The 20,072-nt window shown below is 39.2% G+C and overlaps 1 protein-coding gene across 1 annotated transcript in view; it reads right to left on the bottom strand.

Annotated features, from left to right (window-relative positions):
• Positions 1-302: 302 nt before the first annotated feature.
• TRAM2 (translocation associated membrane protein 2) overlaps positions 303-20,072 on the bottom strand; it is a 49,297-nt gene continuing 29,527 nt past the window's right edge. Inside the window, exons 5-11 of the mRNA XM_007430749.4 lie at positions 12,707-12,765; positions 10,223-10,307; positions 9,674-9,744; positions 8,516-8,620; positions 7,869-8,012; positions 6,487-6,656; positions 303-5,389 (exon numbers count right to left, since the gene is read on the bottom strand). Of these exons, the coding sequence (XP_007430811.2) occupies positions 5,316-5,389; positions 6,487-6,656; positions 7,869-8,012; positions 8,516-8,620; positions 9,674-9,744; positions 10,223-10,307; positions 12,707-12,765 (708 nt within the window). The 3' untranslated portion in view covers positions 303-5,315. The remainder of the gene's footprint in view (positions 5,390-6,486; positions 6,657-7,868; positions 8,013-8,515; positions 8,621-9,673; positions 9,745-10,222; positions 10,308-12,706; positions 12,766-20,072) is intronic.

Raw genomic sequence — 20,072 nt, 5'->3', positions numbered from 1 at the left:
AAAACTTACTCAGGTCTACATATATGAACCAAGCAGGCTTTATGTTACATGTTTCAATATGTTGGAACTTTCTGAAAGAGCCACTCTATTTGCTGTGCCCAGGATTTTCTTCTTTGGGAATTCTTACACTCTCAGCATATATTCGATTCCAAACATGTTCAAACATTCTGATATTACTCAGCCAGGCAAACTGTAGAGCGAAGCCTACAGCTATGAGCACCAAACTGGTTAGGAGCCATACTTTCATAGTTGATGGTGAAGGACAAATTAGTAGTGAATGAACAATGAGTTCTTCAAATTGGTACTTTTCATCATTCTATGCCTTTTTTATTTCAGAAAAATAATTGTATCACAGATTGCTTTCATAAAAGCTCTTTAACAACAACAAAAATTCATAAACAAATTAGATTTTTCAATGGTGGAAATAAAACGTTGAGAAAAAAAATCCCAAAAAGTTATACCCTCCCTCCCTACAAACCAGGAGCCAACAAGATTAAATTTAAATATGCAAGATTAGGCTTAGATTTGGTCCATAATTAGAAATACTAACAGGAAAAAACCCAGCCATGTACACTTCTAACGTAACATTTTTTGCTGTATACTGTCACTTGTAGAACAATGATAATACTTAATTTCTGAATGAAGGTCAACAAAACAAAGCCCTTAAAAACAACCCTGATGTAGCTGCAGTCTCAGGATAATAAAGACTTTTCTTCTGGAAGACACAAAAGAATGTATAGAGGTAACCGGTTTTCCACTTAATAGTATCAGAAACAGAACAAAGTCTTAATTTCAACCAGACTGAGAGCAAATTATCTGCAGCCATAACAATAAGTTTTACATAACATTTACTTACAATTTGTTTCAAAAACAGAGCCTAAAAAACATAAAAACTGTATGGGTAGGACATTTGTTTTGCTAGCTGCTTTATTACACGGATACTTAAAAAAAAAAAGCAAAGAAACCCTATGCTATTTCCAAAATCACAAAGATCTACTTACTGAGCTTTGGAACATTTATACTTAGATCTCAGTATTATGCTACATATCTGTTGATCCATCTAGGGCAGGGGTAGGCAAACTGATGCCCATGGCACCTTCTTGAACCCCACCACACTCTCTGTTCCAACTTTTCTTTCTTTTTTTTTAAAAAAACACTTTCAATTTAGAAAAATAATAAAATGGGGAAGCTGGCGTGCTTTGAAGGAAAGCACCAGCCTCTACCATTATGATTATCTGCAACTTTGCCTTTGGACTCCACAGAGGTCCCACTGGGGTAACAAAGAACACCTTGGGGCTAGTTCACCATTTGTTAAGTGGGTATTTTGTGACTGACCACATCTAACCTGGCATTCATTCTGCAAGCATGCTCAGCGTATGCTCTCAAAATTACAAACACACCCTGACCCAAAATGTTTGCCTATGCTTGACCTAGAACAAGAAAGAAGAAAAGGCACTATGAGGTTCTCCCCACTTAATCCAGTTTTAAAGGAAGAATAAGTCCCAAAGCTAATAATGATGCCCCCACCCCAAACAAATATAATTACATTATGGAGAACTACTCTTCCCATTTCTTCCCCTCAAGGTGAGATCACTCAGAAGGGATTATAAATCTATGCAACCTTTTTTATTGGCTAGTGGGAGAAGCAGAATATAGAAGAACCAAATAAGAGTTCAGGCTCTTATCACTTAACTGTATCATTTAACTAAGAGTGAGACTATACTTGTTCATGCAAAGGCACCCCTTAGGTTAAAATCCGATTTGTGTTGGTGGGTTGTCTCTCTGTTTACGCAACAGCTACTGAGACAGCAATTAAAAGCAGACCACTAGTGTCAGAGAGGAAAGGTCATCCCCCAAGTTATTTTCACTTCTGCACCCACATCTTTTGTTTTGAGAATGAAAACACCCAGAAGTAGAAGGCAATTCTCTATGGAAAAGTGGCACAAATTGGTAATGCTATTATGCATGTGTAACTTCTGCTTAGAATTGCAGCTTCAATGACTGCACAGTGTTTTTTTAAAGGCCCCGTTCCTAAATAATTACAGAATTAAGCATAACATCTAATTCTAGCATCAGTTGCTATGAAAGGAGCTCAAAAACAGAGTTGTTCAAAAAGTTTTAGAAATACAATGACTTATCTATAATTAAAAGCAAATAAGAGCATCTAGTCTGCTATGGAAATGTTTGATATTATGGATTGTTCTGTGCTACAAAAGAGATGCTTGCATCTAGAATAGTTCCATCAATTACAGTCATTAAGGAACTACTTATGGTCGAAAAGGCATAGAAATTGAGGCAATGCATTCAGCAAAAGCTGTCCCTTTTTTTGAATAGCTAAACTAGTGCATATAGTATATGTGAACTACAGGAATACATATATAAAGACCAATATGAAAAGTTAAAAAGATTGGAAAGGCTATGTGGTAATGTAAGGCACTTGCACAAAATTGTACTACAGTTGAAAACCTGGTACTGGAGGAAAGGACCTGGGCAAACTGGGTCAGTGTAGGGCTGGCTTGGAGGCTTTTCTGCAGTTTTTTAGAAGTAGCTCTCTGAACCTTGGGAGACAGAAGACTTTTGACCAAGTTTGGTGCAAAGTCAGAAAAGCTCCATTTGACTAAGCTAGGTCAAGTCTTAGCAGTTCAGAGTTATCAAAAAGCATGAGGGATTCCAATTTAGAACACTGATGTTAATAACGAGTGTAAAAGAAAGCCTACAAGTTGCACATACATACACTTTTTATGGTCCCCAAAGCACTCCCTAATAGATGCAACTAAAATATTTGGCTAAAGTTTTTTGTTTGCATTTCAGTGACCTTGGGGGAAAACTTTAAAGAGTGAAGTGAGTTCACTCTGTCTTCCAGAGACTCAAGACACTTAAAAATTGGCAATTATACTACACCCATTATTGGAAAGTGACCATCAACATGCCACACAGAGCCGAGTAGTTCTTCTGATGACAGAAGCTGCACACAGCTGCTTTACAATAGTGGTGGGCTTTCTATTAGGCTCAAGCAACAGAGCTGTTGCATTCAGGTATGCATGTAGCTTAGCCCGCCGTATATGACCTACTTAGCACCATCACGAACCCAGCTTAGTCCTTCTCTCCTGTATAAAAATGATACAGATGAGGTATATTTAGAACTCAGCAAGAGCTAAGGAGTGACAGGCACAATATGGTACAGTTGATTTCAGCTCAGAAGGGCTCTAATCTGGATGTTTCAAGATTTTGGTGGGAAGAAAAAAAATAGCTCTCCATACAGTCTCAAGTAGTGCCAAGCAGCATTAGAGTCCATAGCAAGAGAATGATAAAAAGATACATACGATTCTGCAGAGATACAAATATTGTAGGCCGTTTAGGGAGTCTTGTTCACCTCCTACACTCCCCAAAATTTTACAGGTGGACTGCATCCCTGATTCATGGAACTTATCACTACTCACTAATCATGCACTGCTGTCTGCCAAGACTGCAGCAGCCCCTCTTACCTGCTGTCCTAGGCTGGTAAATGCAAACCAGAGATGCCCTGGCAGGATGAAACTCATAGCTAATGTATTTGGTTTGGCAGGTCTTAACTTATGCAGACCTACTTTAGACACAATAAAAAGCTTACACAAAAAGGAGTAGTTGGGTCAAATCTTGGAAAACCCAACTACTAAGTATGCTACTTATTTAATTCCATCGATTCATGAAATAGATACTTCTATTCCAAATTATGGCAAAAGAGAATAGAAGTAAGAAGTCTCTTCTTTGTATTATATGATAAGGAGAACAACACTGTAAGGTGATCCAGTTACACTACAGCTTAAAATAAGACACAGTCATGAAGTAACCCTGCTGAATAAGGCAAGCTTAAGTCTACACAAAGGAGGATACAAGACGCTATTTCATGAAAACAATGAACATTACAGGTGTACAAAGTAACTCTAAGGTATTTTTGAGTGAACAACCCCAATTTCTTTGTAGTTGCCAGATCAACTTAACTAAAGGAAATGTAGGAATGGGTGGCCTCCGAGGTAGATTTCATGTTTTATATCATCCACCAGCTTTACAAATACTGCTCTCCCCTTTGAAACATTATTCCTTCTCCCCTCCCCCACCGCTCATAATCCAACCATATACTACGCAACTAGGAACTAGATTGCTTTCAATCTGAATAGAAACAATCTCTGCAGTTTTAGAAGTGAGAACGCCAGGGCAGGCATGAATTCAGAACCTCTTGGATATAACTTAGAAAAAGAGGCTCTTGGGGTAAAAAAATGACAGAGGTTGCAATCCTACACCAAAATAAAATGGAGTAAGCCTCTCTGAATTTAATGGAATTTACTTCTGAAAAAATATGCACAGGAGTACATTTCATAGGCAAAATATTACTATCCTGTGATTGGATGGTGTTCAACATGAATGACCCAGACAACAAGACTATACTAACACTTCCTTAAGAAGGTCAGAAGAAAAACCATGAACCTAAAAGATATTATCCTCTTGTGAAGAAGTCACAGCCTTTTCTTCTTCACTAGTACAAATGCCCTGAGCTCCCATATGAATGAATGAAGAAGCTTATCCATTCCTTCAGGACACTGTAGGCTGATACTTTCTAGGCCAACAAAGATGGAAATCATGTTTCACACAGTACCAAACTGACAAGTCAAGTATATTCTCCAGTTGTAGGACAATTCAATTGTTTCTAAGAGAACACGGAATTCTGTCTTATGGCCAGAGAAGAAAGATAAGAAAGAGGACCACATCTGTGAGGAGGTAGCTGAAACTACAAATGAAAACTTTAACTTTTGAAACTGAGCATGATAAATTGCAAACAGATAAAAGTAACTCTGTATCTTTCCATCATGTTTTGAAAACCTGGCAAGCCCCAAAAATCTAGTCCCTGGCACCAAATTCCATCATGGGCTGAAGCCACAATCTCTCTAAGTCAAAACACTGATGAAAGGAGAATGGAGGAAGAAAAAAAGCTTTTATGTTGGGAACAGGTTTCTAAAGAAAACATTTCTGGGGGCATGAAAACAAGCAAAACTTTTTTTTGAAATGCACAATACACAACAGGGCAAGGAAAAGGTTTTGGTGTTCCTAAGCCCCTCTGTCAAGGATGAAGGCCTTTTGGTTATTGCAAAGAGAGAGACAGAGACAGAAAGACATGGGGATGGGGGAGGAGAAAGAGAGGTTGGTCCACTATGTGGGCACATCACTTGAGGTGGAGCTTTGTGAGGACAAAAGAGAGGAAGGTGCTTTTATTTCCAGAGTCCTCACTCCTGCACCTTCTACCTCCTCCTCAAACATCCCATGTAGGCTGTGCTTTGGCTCTACGGAGACTTGAGTTTCTTGTTTCGTGGTGAGGTACCGTTTTCTGCCTTTACTACTCCATTTTCATGGTAGCCTGTAATGGGGAGTGGGGGAAAGGAATGATAATAAGGAGAAAATTGTGTTAACAGGTTGGTTTCTCTCCCTCGCTCTCCTGAAAGACAGCCAGTGGTAGCTGAAAAATGGCTGCCAGGCAGGTCACGGAGACCAAGTCTTCTTCAGAAATGTCATGTGACCTCAGTGCCCATTGCATCTTTCCCCAGCCTGGTGCTCCCCCAATGTGTAGGACTGAATCCCCCAGAATCTTCAGCCAGCATAGCTACTGAATGCAATCAGAGTGAAGACCAGCTGCCCTAGCATAAGCCACAAGACAATAATGTAACAGGAGCAGCACCACAAGAAGTGTTTCTAGCATAGCAGCTGCATTGAAAGCCAGTTTGGTGTAGTGGTTAAGGTGCTGGCCTAGAAACCAGGAGACTCTGAGTTCTAGACCTCCCTTAGGCATGAAAGCTGGCTGGGTGACTTTGGGCCAGTCATCCTCTCTCAGCCCAACCCACCTCACAAGGTTGTTGTTGTGGGGAAAAAAGGAGGAGGAATGAGTATTAGGTATGTCCGCTGCCTTGAGTTATTTATAAAAATAATGAAGGCAGGATAAAAAATCTAATAAATAATAAATTGATGCCACTGCTGTACCAAAAAGCTTGAGCCAGCATAAGTCTCTAGAATTTAACTGGATTATCACCCAATGAAAGCAATCTTAGTTGATTATTTGCATGCTTTAATTCAGTAAACAAAATCTCTGCATATTGATATGCATTATATTTTTCATCATGGCCTTTACATGTATAATAAAAGTAAATTAATCTATACTGGCATATTCATGCAAATACTACTTTTGAATGAAATGCATACTTTGATGCTGGGTGATGCATGTGCAAGTCACAGGAGGTGCATTGCTCCCTCCACCACCACCACCATCCTTTGGTATCCTTTGTTATGCAGGAAACTCTGCCCTTGTAATTTTTCATTCTTAATAAGTACTTGTATTAAAGATTTTAATTAAAAATCTACTGCCCAATTAATCATTTTAGTTCATCAATATTTAGCAATCTAACTGATTAACAGGAGGCATTCTGCAGCTTTAGTACATGGTCCATTAGGCCTGATGCTCACCAGATTCCCTTTTCATTGCCTTTACTTGTTGTTTGAAGTGGACAGTGGCTGGAACCCTTTTTCTAGTGTTCTGCTCATTCCAGTATTCACGCCAGCGTCGCAACTGGAAATGAATGAAGCGCCACATCATCCAGGCCTGTGAGAAGCACACCAGAAGCAACACGCCCATCCTAGGAGGAGGCAAAGCAAGCACATTTGGAATAAGCATGTTTGGATCTGGCCTGTGCTAAGGGGAAAATCATAATCTGCATGCAGCCTCATCTGCTTCTGGGGTGAGCCACAGAGCACATGGGGAGCCCTGTTCACTCTTCCTCCATGATCAAATGATCAGTCCTCTGTTAGCTGGGAAACATGGAAGAGATGGCTGTTTCTCCACTGCTAATGGCAGGGTAGAACAGTGGCAGAAGGAGAATTTCCCCCCAGTGGTCCTAATTAGGGTTATTGCTTCCCCAGGACAATGAGCATAGTTAGGAGGAGGGGATGGCAAAGCTTTGCTGCAAAAGAGCAATCACACAGGTTACAGCAATTTAACTGTCCTGGAAACAGTTTCTTTTTGCTTTCGGAAAAACTCAAGATGACAGAGACTGAGGTTGGCAAATCTCAAGAAGCAGGAGGTTCCTCTGCAGTCTACTTTTATATTGGTAGACAGGATTTTTGTTATGCTCTACAACTATGCACAAAATCTTTAAAATATAATAGCTATCTTCATTCAGGTGCTTCATTGCACAAGGAACTATTAAGCTTATTACCCTAAAATTGTCATCTTCATTTATTCAGAACACGAGTTCTATAATAATAGAACTCCATACCTTGTTTATTACCTTGCTACATTTTAGATCACAGCTTTAAGTATATTCTTCACATCCATCTTTTCTATGCAACAAAAGCCCAGGAATGTAACACACTAGTAATTTTGTAATTTTCATGATTATTCATCCACAGAAGATTGGGGCAGGCTATAGGAGTGTCCACATCCACCACTCTCTAGAATGAGTTCCTTCCATCCCTTCCTGCTGATCTTAATCTTGGTTAGGCATTATATCACAACTAATGCTACAAAGCAGATTTCCCCCTAGCCAGGATTGGTTTGTCCCCTCAGATTAAAATAGTAGCTAGGAGGGACTCCTCAACAATGGCCAACACCAAACAGCGATGGTGTCAAAGTACTAGTTAACAATATTAAAGTTATCAGGGCAGGAATTTCTACTGAAGGAGTATGTACAAGAGAATACGCAATAATGCTACTACTTTCTCCCAATCTATTGATCATGGGTAAGACTGAGTAAGAAACAGAGAGATGAACTGACAATCCCTGTCTTCTAGCCATTAACCACAGGACATCTTTCTTCAGTATCAGGAAGCAAAACCCATTACATACTTACCTGAAAAGCAAAGTGTTGAAGTTTCCTTTTTCAGGATTAAATGCCTGGTTCTCAGCCCGAGCCAGCCCAAAGCCAATGACCAGCACGGAAAGGGTGAGGGTGAAAAGCCGTGAGATGACGAAAACTACTGCCCATGCATTAAACCTTATGAAATTAAAAATACGATTCTTGTATTAAAACTTGTCATATTTCAGTTTACAGCAACTGTCATTATGCACTGTGCTCTGGAATATTGTCAAAGTATTCCAAACTCTACATCAAGAGATCTGGCAGATCAACCATGAAGAGAATGCAGATCCACCAGTAACATCGAAAGTTGTGATCAATCATCTAGTTTTTGCTAAACAGAACTGCATTAACTATTGAATGTTTGAGACAAATTGATTTGTCCATGTAATTCTTTATCCCCATAGGTTGATAGGAACTGGGAATCTAACATTTTCCTACTTTAGTAGAAAAAGGAATTTTACTACCAGGCTAACAACCCATCACTATTAGTCTACCTCATTCAACAGTTATATTAGCAGTTACTTTATTTTAGCAATAAAACATGATAGACCATACTAGAAAGGATTATCCAGCTCCAGGATCACAGAAAGTTTAGAAGGCTTGGTTTCATTATATGAAGTTCACTCAAGAGCACTTACAGCTTTTCATTGTTTTCATCTGTGAAATAAAAAAGACGGGCCATGTGGAAGAGGAATTCAGCGACATACTGCAGCAGCAACAAGATTAGTCCCAGACGTGTGAGGCTAGAGACAAGCAGGAAAAATCTTTAATGCTTGTTGAAGTTCCTCCCCAAAGACTCCAAGAGTGAGCAAAACCATGTATTGAGGATGGACAGAATCAAGTTAATAAATCATGATTTTCTACCCTACCCTTACAAAGATCATCACTGAGTCCTGATGTTTTTTTATCACACACCTGCTACTCCTAAATTAAAATAACATAGTATGTGCAATAGGGACCAAATCAAGTCAGTGGATATACTTCTACTTGCTTCAAAGAAAAGTGAATGGAAGAAACTGAATCTTCCTAGTCACTGGAAATCCTGCTCAAACTACAAACTTTTTTTTTTTAATTGGGGAACCTGGCAGGTTGTGAAGCCTAGTTCCAACCTTTATTCATGGTGTTTATTTCCCAAATACTTATATTTTAGAAGATAAAAATGATGGGTGGGTGAAGCTCAGTGCTTTAGTCAGAAGTATGTCCTCTTGCCCAGAAAAACATGAAAGTAACCTGAAAGTAACCCACTACCAGATGTGGGTTGCAAAAAGCTTGATAGCCACCAGATGGCAGGGAAGAGCTGTCTGTCTGTATTTCCTTGCTGCCATCCAGTGATTGTCTGAAGTTTTGCAGCTCAGATGAAATGCAGATATAGTGCAAAGCTTGAATCCCACATTCATCACTAGGCAGCAAGTCCCACTGGACAAAAGAAAATTTACTTCTATCTGGAGAATGGGTCCATCCAGGGGTCTAGAAATTAAAATTCTACTGTTAATAAAACAGATGGCTTAATTTGGGGCAAATAGATTAGATTAAGCAGCAATCCTGTGGAAACCTATAAGCCCCACTGAAAAGCACAGAATTTATTTTGAGAAAACATTTGATTACAAAGAACTCCCTTGAAAATCCAAAGCACTTTGCACACTTGTTTTATAAAGGAAAGAAATATTTTCAATTCTGGATTTGTAGGGGGTAATGCACTGAAAATACAAAAGAGTCCTTTTTAAGTTGAAGAGATGGCAACTGCACGTATATTTGCATTACCTGCTGAATTAAAAAGTGTGCTCAGTAATACTTACTTTAAGAGATATGCTCCTGATATATGCACTAGATAAAGGGTGATGTACTGCAACTGACGTGGAATCTCTTCCTAGAAAATAAGGAAAGGCCAGTGTTAATTTTAAGAAGACAATAAACAGGCAGTGTACATCGGTGTTATTTTAGGTTGCTCCCAAAGCAATTGGGGGATTAGGATCAAGGTTAGCCGTAAGCATTGTAAGGATACATTTTCAAAAGCTTCTATTCAACCTGATACTGTGGGTTGTCACGATAACATTATAGCAGAGTGGAGGGGAAGGATTCTGTCCCTCGTCTGTCAGGCAGTTTGGTTTCCATTTGAGCTAAAGAAGCAGGGAAGCCAGCTCCCTCTATCCTCTACCAGCACATCTGGCAGATAATGCATGTTATTTAACCAATCTGCTAACAGACTAATATCTGGGGTCTCTACTGGAGATGGAGAAGTAGGGAAAGAATAGTTTTGTAACTGTGAATGCAGGGCTCATTATTTCAGCCTCTGAAATAACTCTTAGAGTCATAGTGAAGAGACAACTCATTGAGCTGGCACTCACCTTCCGCACCTTCTGGAAATATAATTCAGGCAATGTGTGCAGCCAATAGGATAGCTGACAAAGATAAAAAAACTTAACCTGGAACCTAGAATGTAAGAAATAGTAGCATTAAGCAAACAGTTACATATTTCTTCTATTCTTCCAACTGTGTTATGAACATCCCTTTAGGAGGAAGTTTGCTGTGAAGGTGTTTTGGGAAACAGCAACATTTCCAAATTCACTTTGGAAAATAACAAGAAGCCATCAATATGTAGCAGTCCCACGGCAGTTGGTAATACCTTCTCCAATCCCAAATAATTAAATTACCAAGGACTAGAGGTGTTATTTGCACTATAACATCTTTCTATGATGGAAAGAGAAGTAAGGGAAATGAGCTATTTTTGCTAATTGAAGGCAATACCCCCTTGTATTTTGATTCCATCAGAAATATGTTATATTTCTGTGTTTTCTCCAGGAAGAGATGCAAGTTTCATGCGTGAGCAGGTGGGAAGCTGTGTAATGGACATGTGCTTTTGCTAGGCACCACAAACAGGAATCAAAACATTAGTGGCAGTCCAATTTTAATTCTATGACAATTGTTTAGTTCCTTATAGGATAGAAACTTTAGGAACCCAGGGCTGGATCATAGTGACTGCCTCAAACTGCACACTGTATCCAAAGGATATATCTGTAGGAGCCCTGTGGCAACCAACCATATTAATAACATTCAGCTGTGGGAATAAGGAAAGATACCTGATGTCCCAGAAGACATGTACTAGCCAAGTGGTCCTCAAACTAGGAAGACCTTACTTCTATTTCCTGTTCTGAGGATCTTCTGGGCAAATTAAAACCTTTCTACTTATTTCTGGGATAGCAAGTAGATTTCTTTAATGACTTTAAATACTAGTAACCTATTTTGCCACTGCCCCCACCCAAAAAAGAAAGTTTAAGGACCTCTTAAAAGAACGTTTAAAGGCCCCTGAAGTGATAAGGAAGAACGTTCATAGCAAGAGTGTTCAGATAAGTTTGGAGGGCAACGTGGCTATGCTTGCTGGGAATTTTAGGAGTTGCTGGAGAGTACCTGGTTAGAGAAGTCTGTTAAACCATACAGAGATTGAAATGTGAGTTGCTTAGTTCAGGAATCAAACAGAGACATGTACATTTCTCTTGTCCTTTCACAGAGAGTAATTTGTTTTGAAAAAATATAATGTGCGAATGGCCCTTGGCCTCAAATGAGTAAAGAAGGGGTAGCCAATAAGGGAACTGTATGTTAATATTTCTAATAAGTGAATGCTTCTCCATATTACTGGCTTTTGAGCAAACATCCTTATATTTCTGTACAAAACTTAGAATGTATAACTGCATAGACCGAAACTAATTATAATGGCAATTAGCAATTCCCCTGAAGTAAACACACTTTGTAGCTCAAGAGTGGGACTGCATTCATAAAACACAGCTTTCATTTAGGAAGAAGACTAATATTTTTGCATGGGATGAGGTGGGAATGGAGACTGTGCATTTTAGACTGTTTCTTTTGTTTGGTCTTTGGAATTTCATTCAAGGAGAAAGTGAACCCTAGATTTTTCTTCAGATGTTTTTTGAAAAAGGGCTTCCACTGTTATCAGTGATAGCCAATGTGAAACTTTTTCTGGCAAGTAAAAAATGAAAATAATTACCAGAAAACAAAGGAGGATTACAACTGGAAGACAACACCTGGAAAGTTCATTGCTTGCACTGTAAAATAAAATTCTTATTTGGAACTCTTCCCCCTTGAATACTTGGATAGCAAAGGAATGATATTAAGAAGACTGCCTAAACTGTTCTCTTCTTCATACATACATGAGTCATATCACTATCACTTTTAGATCAACATCAAGAGCACCATCTTCTCTTGCTTCCACTTTCCTCCCTGCATGCTATTTGTGGAGCTATTGAGAGTGCAATTTCAATGAAGGAGGGAATGCGTGGGTAGAGTCACCCAACTTCTCCATTTAAGCCAGGGGTGTTCTTTTGGAGACCTATTTTGGGTAAAAGCTACCCTGTAAAGCCTAAAATAAATAAAATAAAATAAAATAAAATAATAAAATAAAATAAAACCAACATCTCCCAGGTTTGATGGGAGAAAACTGCAGTCTTGCTCAAATGTCAAGTGTTTGCAATTGCCTTTTGTCATCCTCCTACCCAATGCAGCTCATGTTCCTCTCAGAAAGGTAAAGTGCCTCCCCACCACCATGCAGACTCCACATCTCTTAAAGCTGGGGATGCCTTTGTTCCTCTTGAAAAGGCTAGGTTTGTGCTTGCAATCTTGGCATTGCTCACAGGAGGGGGCTATGAGATTGCTTTAGAAGCCCTGAAGCCTTGAATACACTCTTTTTGTCACCATTACTCATTGCTGACCTCAGATAACCAAAGAGGAAGGAAGTGGTTGTGTTCAGTTGTACAATGGCTATGCTATGACTCTCTTGAAGGGTAGAAATGAAAACTGCCAAAGCATTCAATACTTACGGGAGATGAATATGAGGGTAGCTTTCCCACAGACTTTGGGGGTTTGATAAGTATCCTTCCTGGAGACATAAAGAAAAGAAGCAGAGATAGACACATATAAGTCAGCAGCCATCTTGCTGTAATGACGCCTTGCTCAAATTCTTGTGGCTCATGCTAAAGTAATTATAAAGTAATTATTTTGTTGTAAACTGCCCAGAGTCGTTCAATGAGATGGGCGGGGACAAATTTGATAAATAAATAAATAAAAATAAAATTATCAGTAATCCTGATAATCAAGGGAGTTATTTAGGTGGCTTGGATTGGTTCTTATGAATTGGTTCTTAAATTCTTCCTTTTCCTCAGAGGAAGAGGGAGAGCCCCACAGGCCTAAGGTGACAGGAGAACTCATGGTCTCCTGCAGTAGGCTTGGGCAGCTCACCTCTGCTCTCTCACTCGCTATACCCTCACTGGGTGTGTACACCCTTTACAGCCATGGCTCTGCTGTGCACATACTGCTGTGGCTGGGGATCAAGGCAGTTCTGGGGATCCAAAGGGCAAGATCCAGAATGAGAGTCTAGTATGCTGGCCAATCTGAAGGAAGAGGAGGAGGAGGCAGGACAGAACTGGTTGTTGCCATCAGAACCAATTGTTGCTTAATTCAGATAACATCCCTGCTGATATCCAAGGAGCTGGCAACTTATGTATCAAAAGCTAAACAGCCTTCTGCACAGGAAAACCGCTCATAGATGAATATGCTATTCTTTTCTCTGATAATTCCTATTATTGGATGGTTTAAAAGTAAACTCAGTTTCTTTAAAAAAAAAAATGAGGTGAATCCATTTTGGGGAAGGCTCACTGCACCATATTTTAAAACTTAATTTTAGATTATAGTAACAGTTTCCCAAGCTACTTTATAATCTTAATCACTCATATAAACAATGTAGTGGGAAGGAGTATCTGCAAAGGGTACAGGTTACCTCCAAGGATGGGAAAGGGTTAAAATAAGGAGGGAAGGAGTATCTGCAAAGGGTACAGGATACCTCCAAGGATGGGAAAGGGTTAAAATAACCACTATTCCTCCTCTTTTCCCTCCAATCTCGTTTCTCTGTGTCACTACATATGCTGCTTAAAAAGTGTAGAAGAGAGGTCTCCAAAGTTTTGGGCTTTGGGCAAATTTGGTGTTATGAGACCATTTTATGAGAACCTTCACAAAACAGCCAGTCTGGAAAGGCTTTCCCATTCACAAAATGGATGCAATGAGGATAACATCATTTCCAAAGCATTTATTAAAATTCTCCCTGTCACCTCCCCTTTAGCCCTCATCCCATTCTGCAGAATTCTCCTTACCTTGCCTTTCCCTTTTTGCTGGGCAGATAGGCATGTTTCGAAAAGAAAGCAACAGACTGCAGTTGGCCATCACTTTGTGTCCTTCTTATTGTTATTATTTTATCCCACCTTTTTTACATATAACTCAAGGTGGCTAACACACTTAATACTCCCACCTCCTATTTTCCCCACAACAACAACTCTGTGAGGTGGGTTGGGCTGAGAGAGGATGATTGGCCCAAAGTCACCCAGCTAAGTTTCATGCCTATGGGAAGCCCAGAACTCACCGTCTCCTGGTTTCTAGGCCAGCACCTTTGCCACTACACCAACTTGGGTCTCTTGGAAAAAGTTATTGGAAAACGTAATGGCATTCTTGGAAGTAAAGATACTCCTAAATACTGCTTTCTTCTGCAGGATGCTACCTTTCCATTCAAAACTAGTTATGTAGTAAATGTTCCCAAAGGAAGAAATCCAGCTCTATAATATGCTGTTTTTCCTTTGTAATAGGCCAATCTATGCATTGCAGAGCTATCTCTTGGTTTTTTGGAAGTAGATGTTCCAGAACAGGACATAGTCTAATGTGTTCCAGACATACTGCAGCCCCAGAAGAGTTCATTTTGGAATATAAGCCACTTCCTGTTCCAAACAAACCATTTCTGGAAAAGTATGAACTACCCATGGAATGCACACAATGGCCTATTCCAGAAGAAAACTCCAGAACATTATATATTCCCATGTGGAATATTTTGCACGTCTCTAATAACATGTCAGGTGGATTGGAAACCTGGTAGGCCCAAGGGAGATGTCTGGAGGGACATTGATGCCTCCAGACACTATATTTAAGACCATCATGTAAATTCATAATAGAGATGCTAGAAAAAGAAATCTAATCAACCAGGGAGGAATAAAGTGAAATTTATTAATTCTACAATCATCAATCATTTGTTCTGATAGCACAATGAAACTGTCACAAGTAGCATTTTTCTAACAAATTACCATTGGAAACCAAGAAAGGGGATGGCTATTAACTCCAAGCCCCGTTTTTGAGTAGCCTGATACATCTGGTTGGAATCTATTAAACAGAGAATGTGGGAATAGAAAGACCCACAGTTTCATCTAGCAAAGAGGTTCACACACTCTTATGACTCTGTTCTTAGAAAGCAAAGATAGTAGGAGCTAAACACATTAGTGCCTCTTTCTACTTTACAAACACAGGTTTCCATCAGGGTAGAACAGAAACTGAAAAAAAAAATGCAAAACCCAACAATGATCGGAAATGTAGATACCGAATTAGCCAGAAACTATCTGCTGAAAACTGGACTGAGAAAACTCAGAAGGGTTTAAAGAAGCAATTCCAATTCGCCAACTTTATGGCTCCATAACCTGCAGGGTTAAAGCAGAGTAACAGCTTTAACCAATTTCTTAGGCAACAAGAGGCCCTAGTTAAGACATCTAGGAATAAATGGGTGGCATTTGGAAAGAGCAGAAAGAGAGAAGCTTGGTTTACAAAACCCACAAATAAAAGTCATTCACCCTGTTTGCTCTCAAGGCAGATGGACTGGAAGGTGTGAGAAATGAAAGCAAAGGACAGACACTCCCCCCTCCTTCATTCTTTAAAAGCACTTTTGGAAGCTCAGCTGTTCCTCTCAAAAGCATCACTTCCAAGTAATTAAATCAACAAGAAACAGAATGATAATAAATGCATTATAATAACTGTAATAATAGCTGGGTTTAAAGTGGTTGTCCCAGCAATTGCCAAAAACACTTACCAGTGTTTTTACACAGCATCAAATAATTAGTGAAAAATCAGAAAAAGAAATCAGAATTATTTGAGGTTGCCAAGCTTAATAAACCAATAAACATAGATTTCTCTCATTCATTTGGCTGCCAACAAAACTGGCAAAATAGTGCTCATGTATAAAAAAGAGAGAGGCCAAGGCCATCTCTGCTCATTCTCTTCACCTGTATCCAAATATCATGTCCAACTAGCTCATCAAAGTGCAGTATACAGGTAGTCCTCACTTAATGTCCACTCGTTCAGCGACCGTTCAAAGTTATGATGGTGCTGAATGAGGGGATTTACAACAGGTCCTCATAGTTGCGGCCATTGCAGCATCCCTGCAGCCACATCATCGTGATTCAAGTGCTTGGCAATCAGCTTGCCATTACATCATAGTGTCCTGCAGTCATGTGATCACTATTTGCGACCCTCCCTGCTGGTTTTCAACAACAAAATTCAATGGGGAAGCTGGCAGGAGGTTGCAAATAGTGATCACGTGATCACAGGACACTGGAACAATGTGGGATTTGCCTAATGATGGCAACTGGGACTGCTGGAACTGCCATTTTAAACTGGTGCAATCGTGTGACATCATGCCTTACAACCACGTTGCTTAGTGACAGAGCTCCTGGTCCCAATTACTGTCAGTAAGCAAGGAGTACCTGTATGGAATCAATATATATCAAAATGAGGAAGGAGGAAGAATTAACACGTTTGGGATTACATACACCTCACATATGTAGGCCTCTATTCCAGCTTGGCATCCAATGAATTACAGAGGACTAGCATGAGCAAAATTCCAGTTGTTCATCAGGTAAGTAAACTTACCTAAAAAACTCCTTGCAGTTTACTTAAACAGTATTATTCACTCATGACTTGCAGTGAATTCTTAAGAGTTCAGGCAAGGCTTGTACAAGTAGAAGGTCCTACAGGCCTTAACTTGTAGGGTCTTCCCAATATTCTATAGCAGGGTTTTTCAACCTTGGCATATGCTGGCTGGGGAATTCTGGGAGTTGAAGTCCACATGTCTTAAAGTTGCCAAGGTTGAGGAACCTTGTTCTATAGTGTCAGATGCAGAATATCAAGAGATACCAAAACAGTTTCCTACCAAGCAGAGGAATTATGCTATCAAGGCAACCCTAACATCATTATGACACTATAATGAGCAGAAACCATGATGGTCTTATACAGCAGTCCAGGGACTAGAGGTAGAGAGTGGAAGGCATATACTTGATGGCGCTTCCATATTTCATAACGATAATTGAAAACCTGAGCCTGCTCAGCTGTAGAATCAAAAGCAGTCCACACTGGCCAATGCTATAAATATAACAGGTAAGTCCCACAGTTCAAACTAGGCAATCAAATAGAAATCAATTGATAGTAAAGGTTCTATAATGAGGCTTCCATCACAAAGTGAAGGGTAGAAGGAATACCACTAGAGTAGTCTAATTTCAGCCACTAAAGTAGGAATTAAAATGCTGAAGGATTTTAGTAGAGGTGTACAAAACATTTTGATTTTGAAATATTTCAGCTGAAATGCTCAATTTAGAGTTCAAAATAGTTGTTTCTAATTTGGCACAGGTTTTTCCAGCAATTCCAGAAACATTTCTATGCCATTATCAGTCTGAATTACCATGAAAACAAAAACAATTTTCTAGACCACATATTACTATGAAACATTTTGTGTTCTGGAAGATTTACTTTTCGAAAACTATGGACCACCACCAGAATAGCTGGATTCATATGGCTGGGAAAATACAGAATATTCCTCAGTTTCCTAGAATGTTCTGTCTGCGGCTAGAACATTTTCACATAGTTACCATCTCCCTTTCAGAGAGAAAGTGAAGACAAATCTATGGAAGGAAGCTTCAGAAAATTAGACTCGAGAAGCAGCTTTAAGGAAGGAGAGATGAAACACTGTGTGAAGTGTTTGGAAGTATCCTAGCCATAAATACCTTGGTCTTCTGTAAGTTTTTTAGGAGTTTCTACTATCAGCCTTCTGGATAAGTTTCAAGACATGGTTCTTCCAACAGGCCTGGAGATCCCCTGGACCAGGGAGCCTGCGAGGTGACTCTACTATGTCTGAGTTCTTAAACATTCTCCTCGGCTATACTGTATCCATGTTTCTTGTTTTTATTGTTATTTTAAGATGTGCTTTAAAGATGTGTTTTTATTGTTCTGCTTTTATTGTATGCTGCCCAGAGTCACATTTGTGAGATGGGCAGCTGTATAAATTAGACAGACAGACAGGCAGTTAGACAGAGCAGCATATAACTAATTGGTTGATCTTGAAAGGTGAAGCAGGTTTGAACTTGGTTAGTACTTGGATAGGAGGTCATCAGAAAATCCTAGGGCTGTAGGATAGATAGGGAGATGAAAAACACACCCTAGTAAGTACTAGTGGCAAACCACTTCTATACTGTTGCCAAGAAAACTCATGGACACATTCATGAAGTCATCATAATCTGAGTTTAACATGAAGGAAGTTTTACTTAATGAATAAAAATGCTCTGCTTTCACTTCCTTTTTCTCTTTTGTTTGCATTTACCACTGGCACAATCTTTCTATCTTTACAGATGCTTCTTTCCTGCCTTATCCAAATTGGAAGTATGCATAACATTAATTCTTGTATTTCTTTCAATAATTCTGGAACAAGTCTTTTAGAATAACTGGCTTTTTGTGGAAATGCATTGGCAGCTATTTTCCATTAAGATTACAAGACCCGAAATTATTCAGACAAAGTGATTCAATTATTCTGTATTATTTCTTGTAGCCTCATCAGTTCTCAACAAATGTTTTTCCAAAAATTGTCAGATTTCATGGCAAACCAAAATCAGCTTTTCCCAACTTGGTGCCCTACAAACATGGGAAAAACAAAACAAAACAAAATAAAAAAACCCACCATACAGTTCTAGAAGTGAGGCTATGTGCACTTTCTTTGAGATAGAATGACTGTTACTTACGAATACAATTTCAGGATAATGTCCATTTTGGTTAATTCAACAGGAAGATTAGCTTGTAACAAAAATATTTATCATATACAACCCACTTATCTCAAGAAGCTCAAGAAGTTGGACCAAATGAGATTCCTATTACCATTAATAACTGAAAGCATGCTTAGTTCACACCGCTGCCACCAAACTTTTGAATATTTGGACAGAACTTGAATATTTTAATCCCTAATTCATTGGAACATTTGCTCACTCTTGAGTATAAGATGCAAAAATAACTAGGATGGGGGGAAGATATGTTCATAAGATTTAAAACCAGCTGAACTCCATCCAACAACCCAATTTGACACTTCTATGACAAGACATGTGTAAAATCTGCATCCAAAGTAGAAGGTACTTCAGATCCAGCACTGGCACGTTAATGCCTCCTTAACATGAATATGTTATATTTTTCTGGGACTACACTGAACACAGAAAGGCACAGCTTCTTAAAGACATTACCAAAAGGTAAAAGAAGCCTGCCTATGATGAAGTACTTTTCTTGCTTTGGATCCAAACACACACCTCCAAGAAAACTATTTTAATTACTTTTTGAGAACCATGCTAAAGTTTATCATAATAGTCAGTCAAAGAAGAGGACTACAATTCTTGACTAGCGTCTTCAGAGTCCCCTTCAAAAAACTGCCACCAACTTTCAATGACCTGGTAATATGGCATTAATTTTGGAGTGGTGGGAATTTAACAGTGAAGCTTCCCTTGATAGAAATCTGCTATGCTGTGAACTCACCCTTAACATTATCTTTCCCATCTTCCCCAACTTGCAATTACTGACATGCTTTCTGTTGCTGTTGTGTTGCTTTTCTGCCTTACTCCTCACGTTTTTCCCAGCATTTAACACTTTTGATCTTACTCTCTACTCACTGCTCTGTTTCCTCCACTTTCCCCATCCATGTTCTATAGCTCCTGACATATTCCACACACTTCAGTACAATCCCTGATGCCAAAAAGGTTTCACGTTGATGTATTAAAATGATTTCTTCACATCCTATTGCTGGGTGAGCTAAAAATATGTCTGCTTCCAACTTCTGAAAACCACATATTGTGAGCCGCCCAGAGTCAGTTTGGAGTTGGGTGGTGCCTAAATTGAATTAAGTAAATAAAACCAATCTCCATGCAGGAGATGGACATTCTCCTCAAATTCATCACTGTTCCCACACAGAAGACTATTCAAGCCTCTGTTACTGTAGAGTCTCCATGGAATCTGCAAATCCTCATTCAGCAAAGTTCTGCAAAGGATTTTTGACATTTACTGCAAGCTAAATTTGGGTCT

Source organism: Python bivittatus, unplaced genomic scaffold (assembly GCF_059951505.1).
Source record: "Python bivittatus isolate LINGU-HERP-01145 unplaced genomic scaffold, Pbiv_v1 ctg000020_np1212, whole genome shotgun sequence".
Classification (NCBI taxonomy): Eukaryota; Metazoa; Chordata; class Lepidosauria; order Squamata; family Pythonidae; genus Python; species Python bivittatus.
Note: the sequence above shows the minus strand (reverse complement) of the source record. Positions and strands in the feature narration are given on the sequence as shown.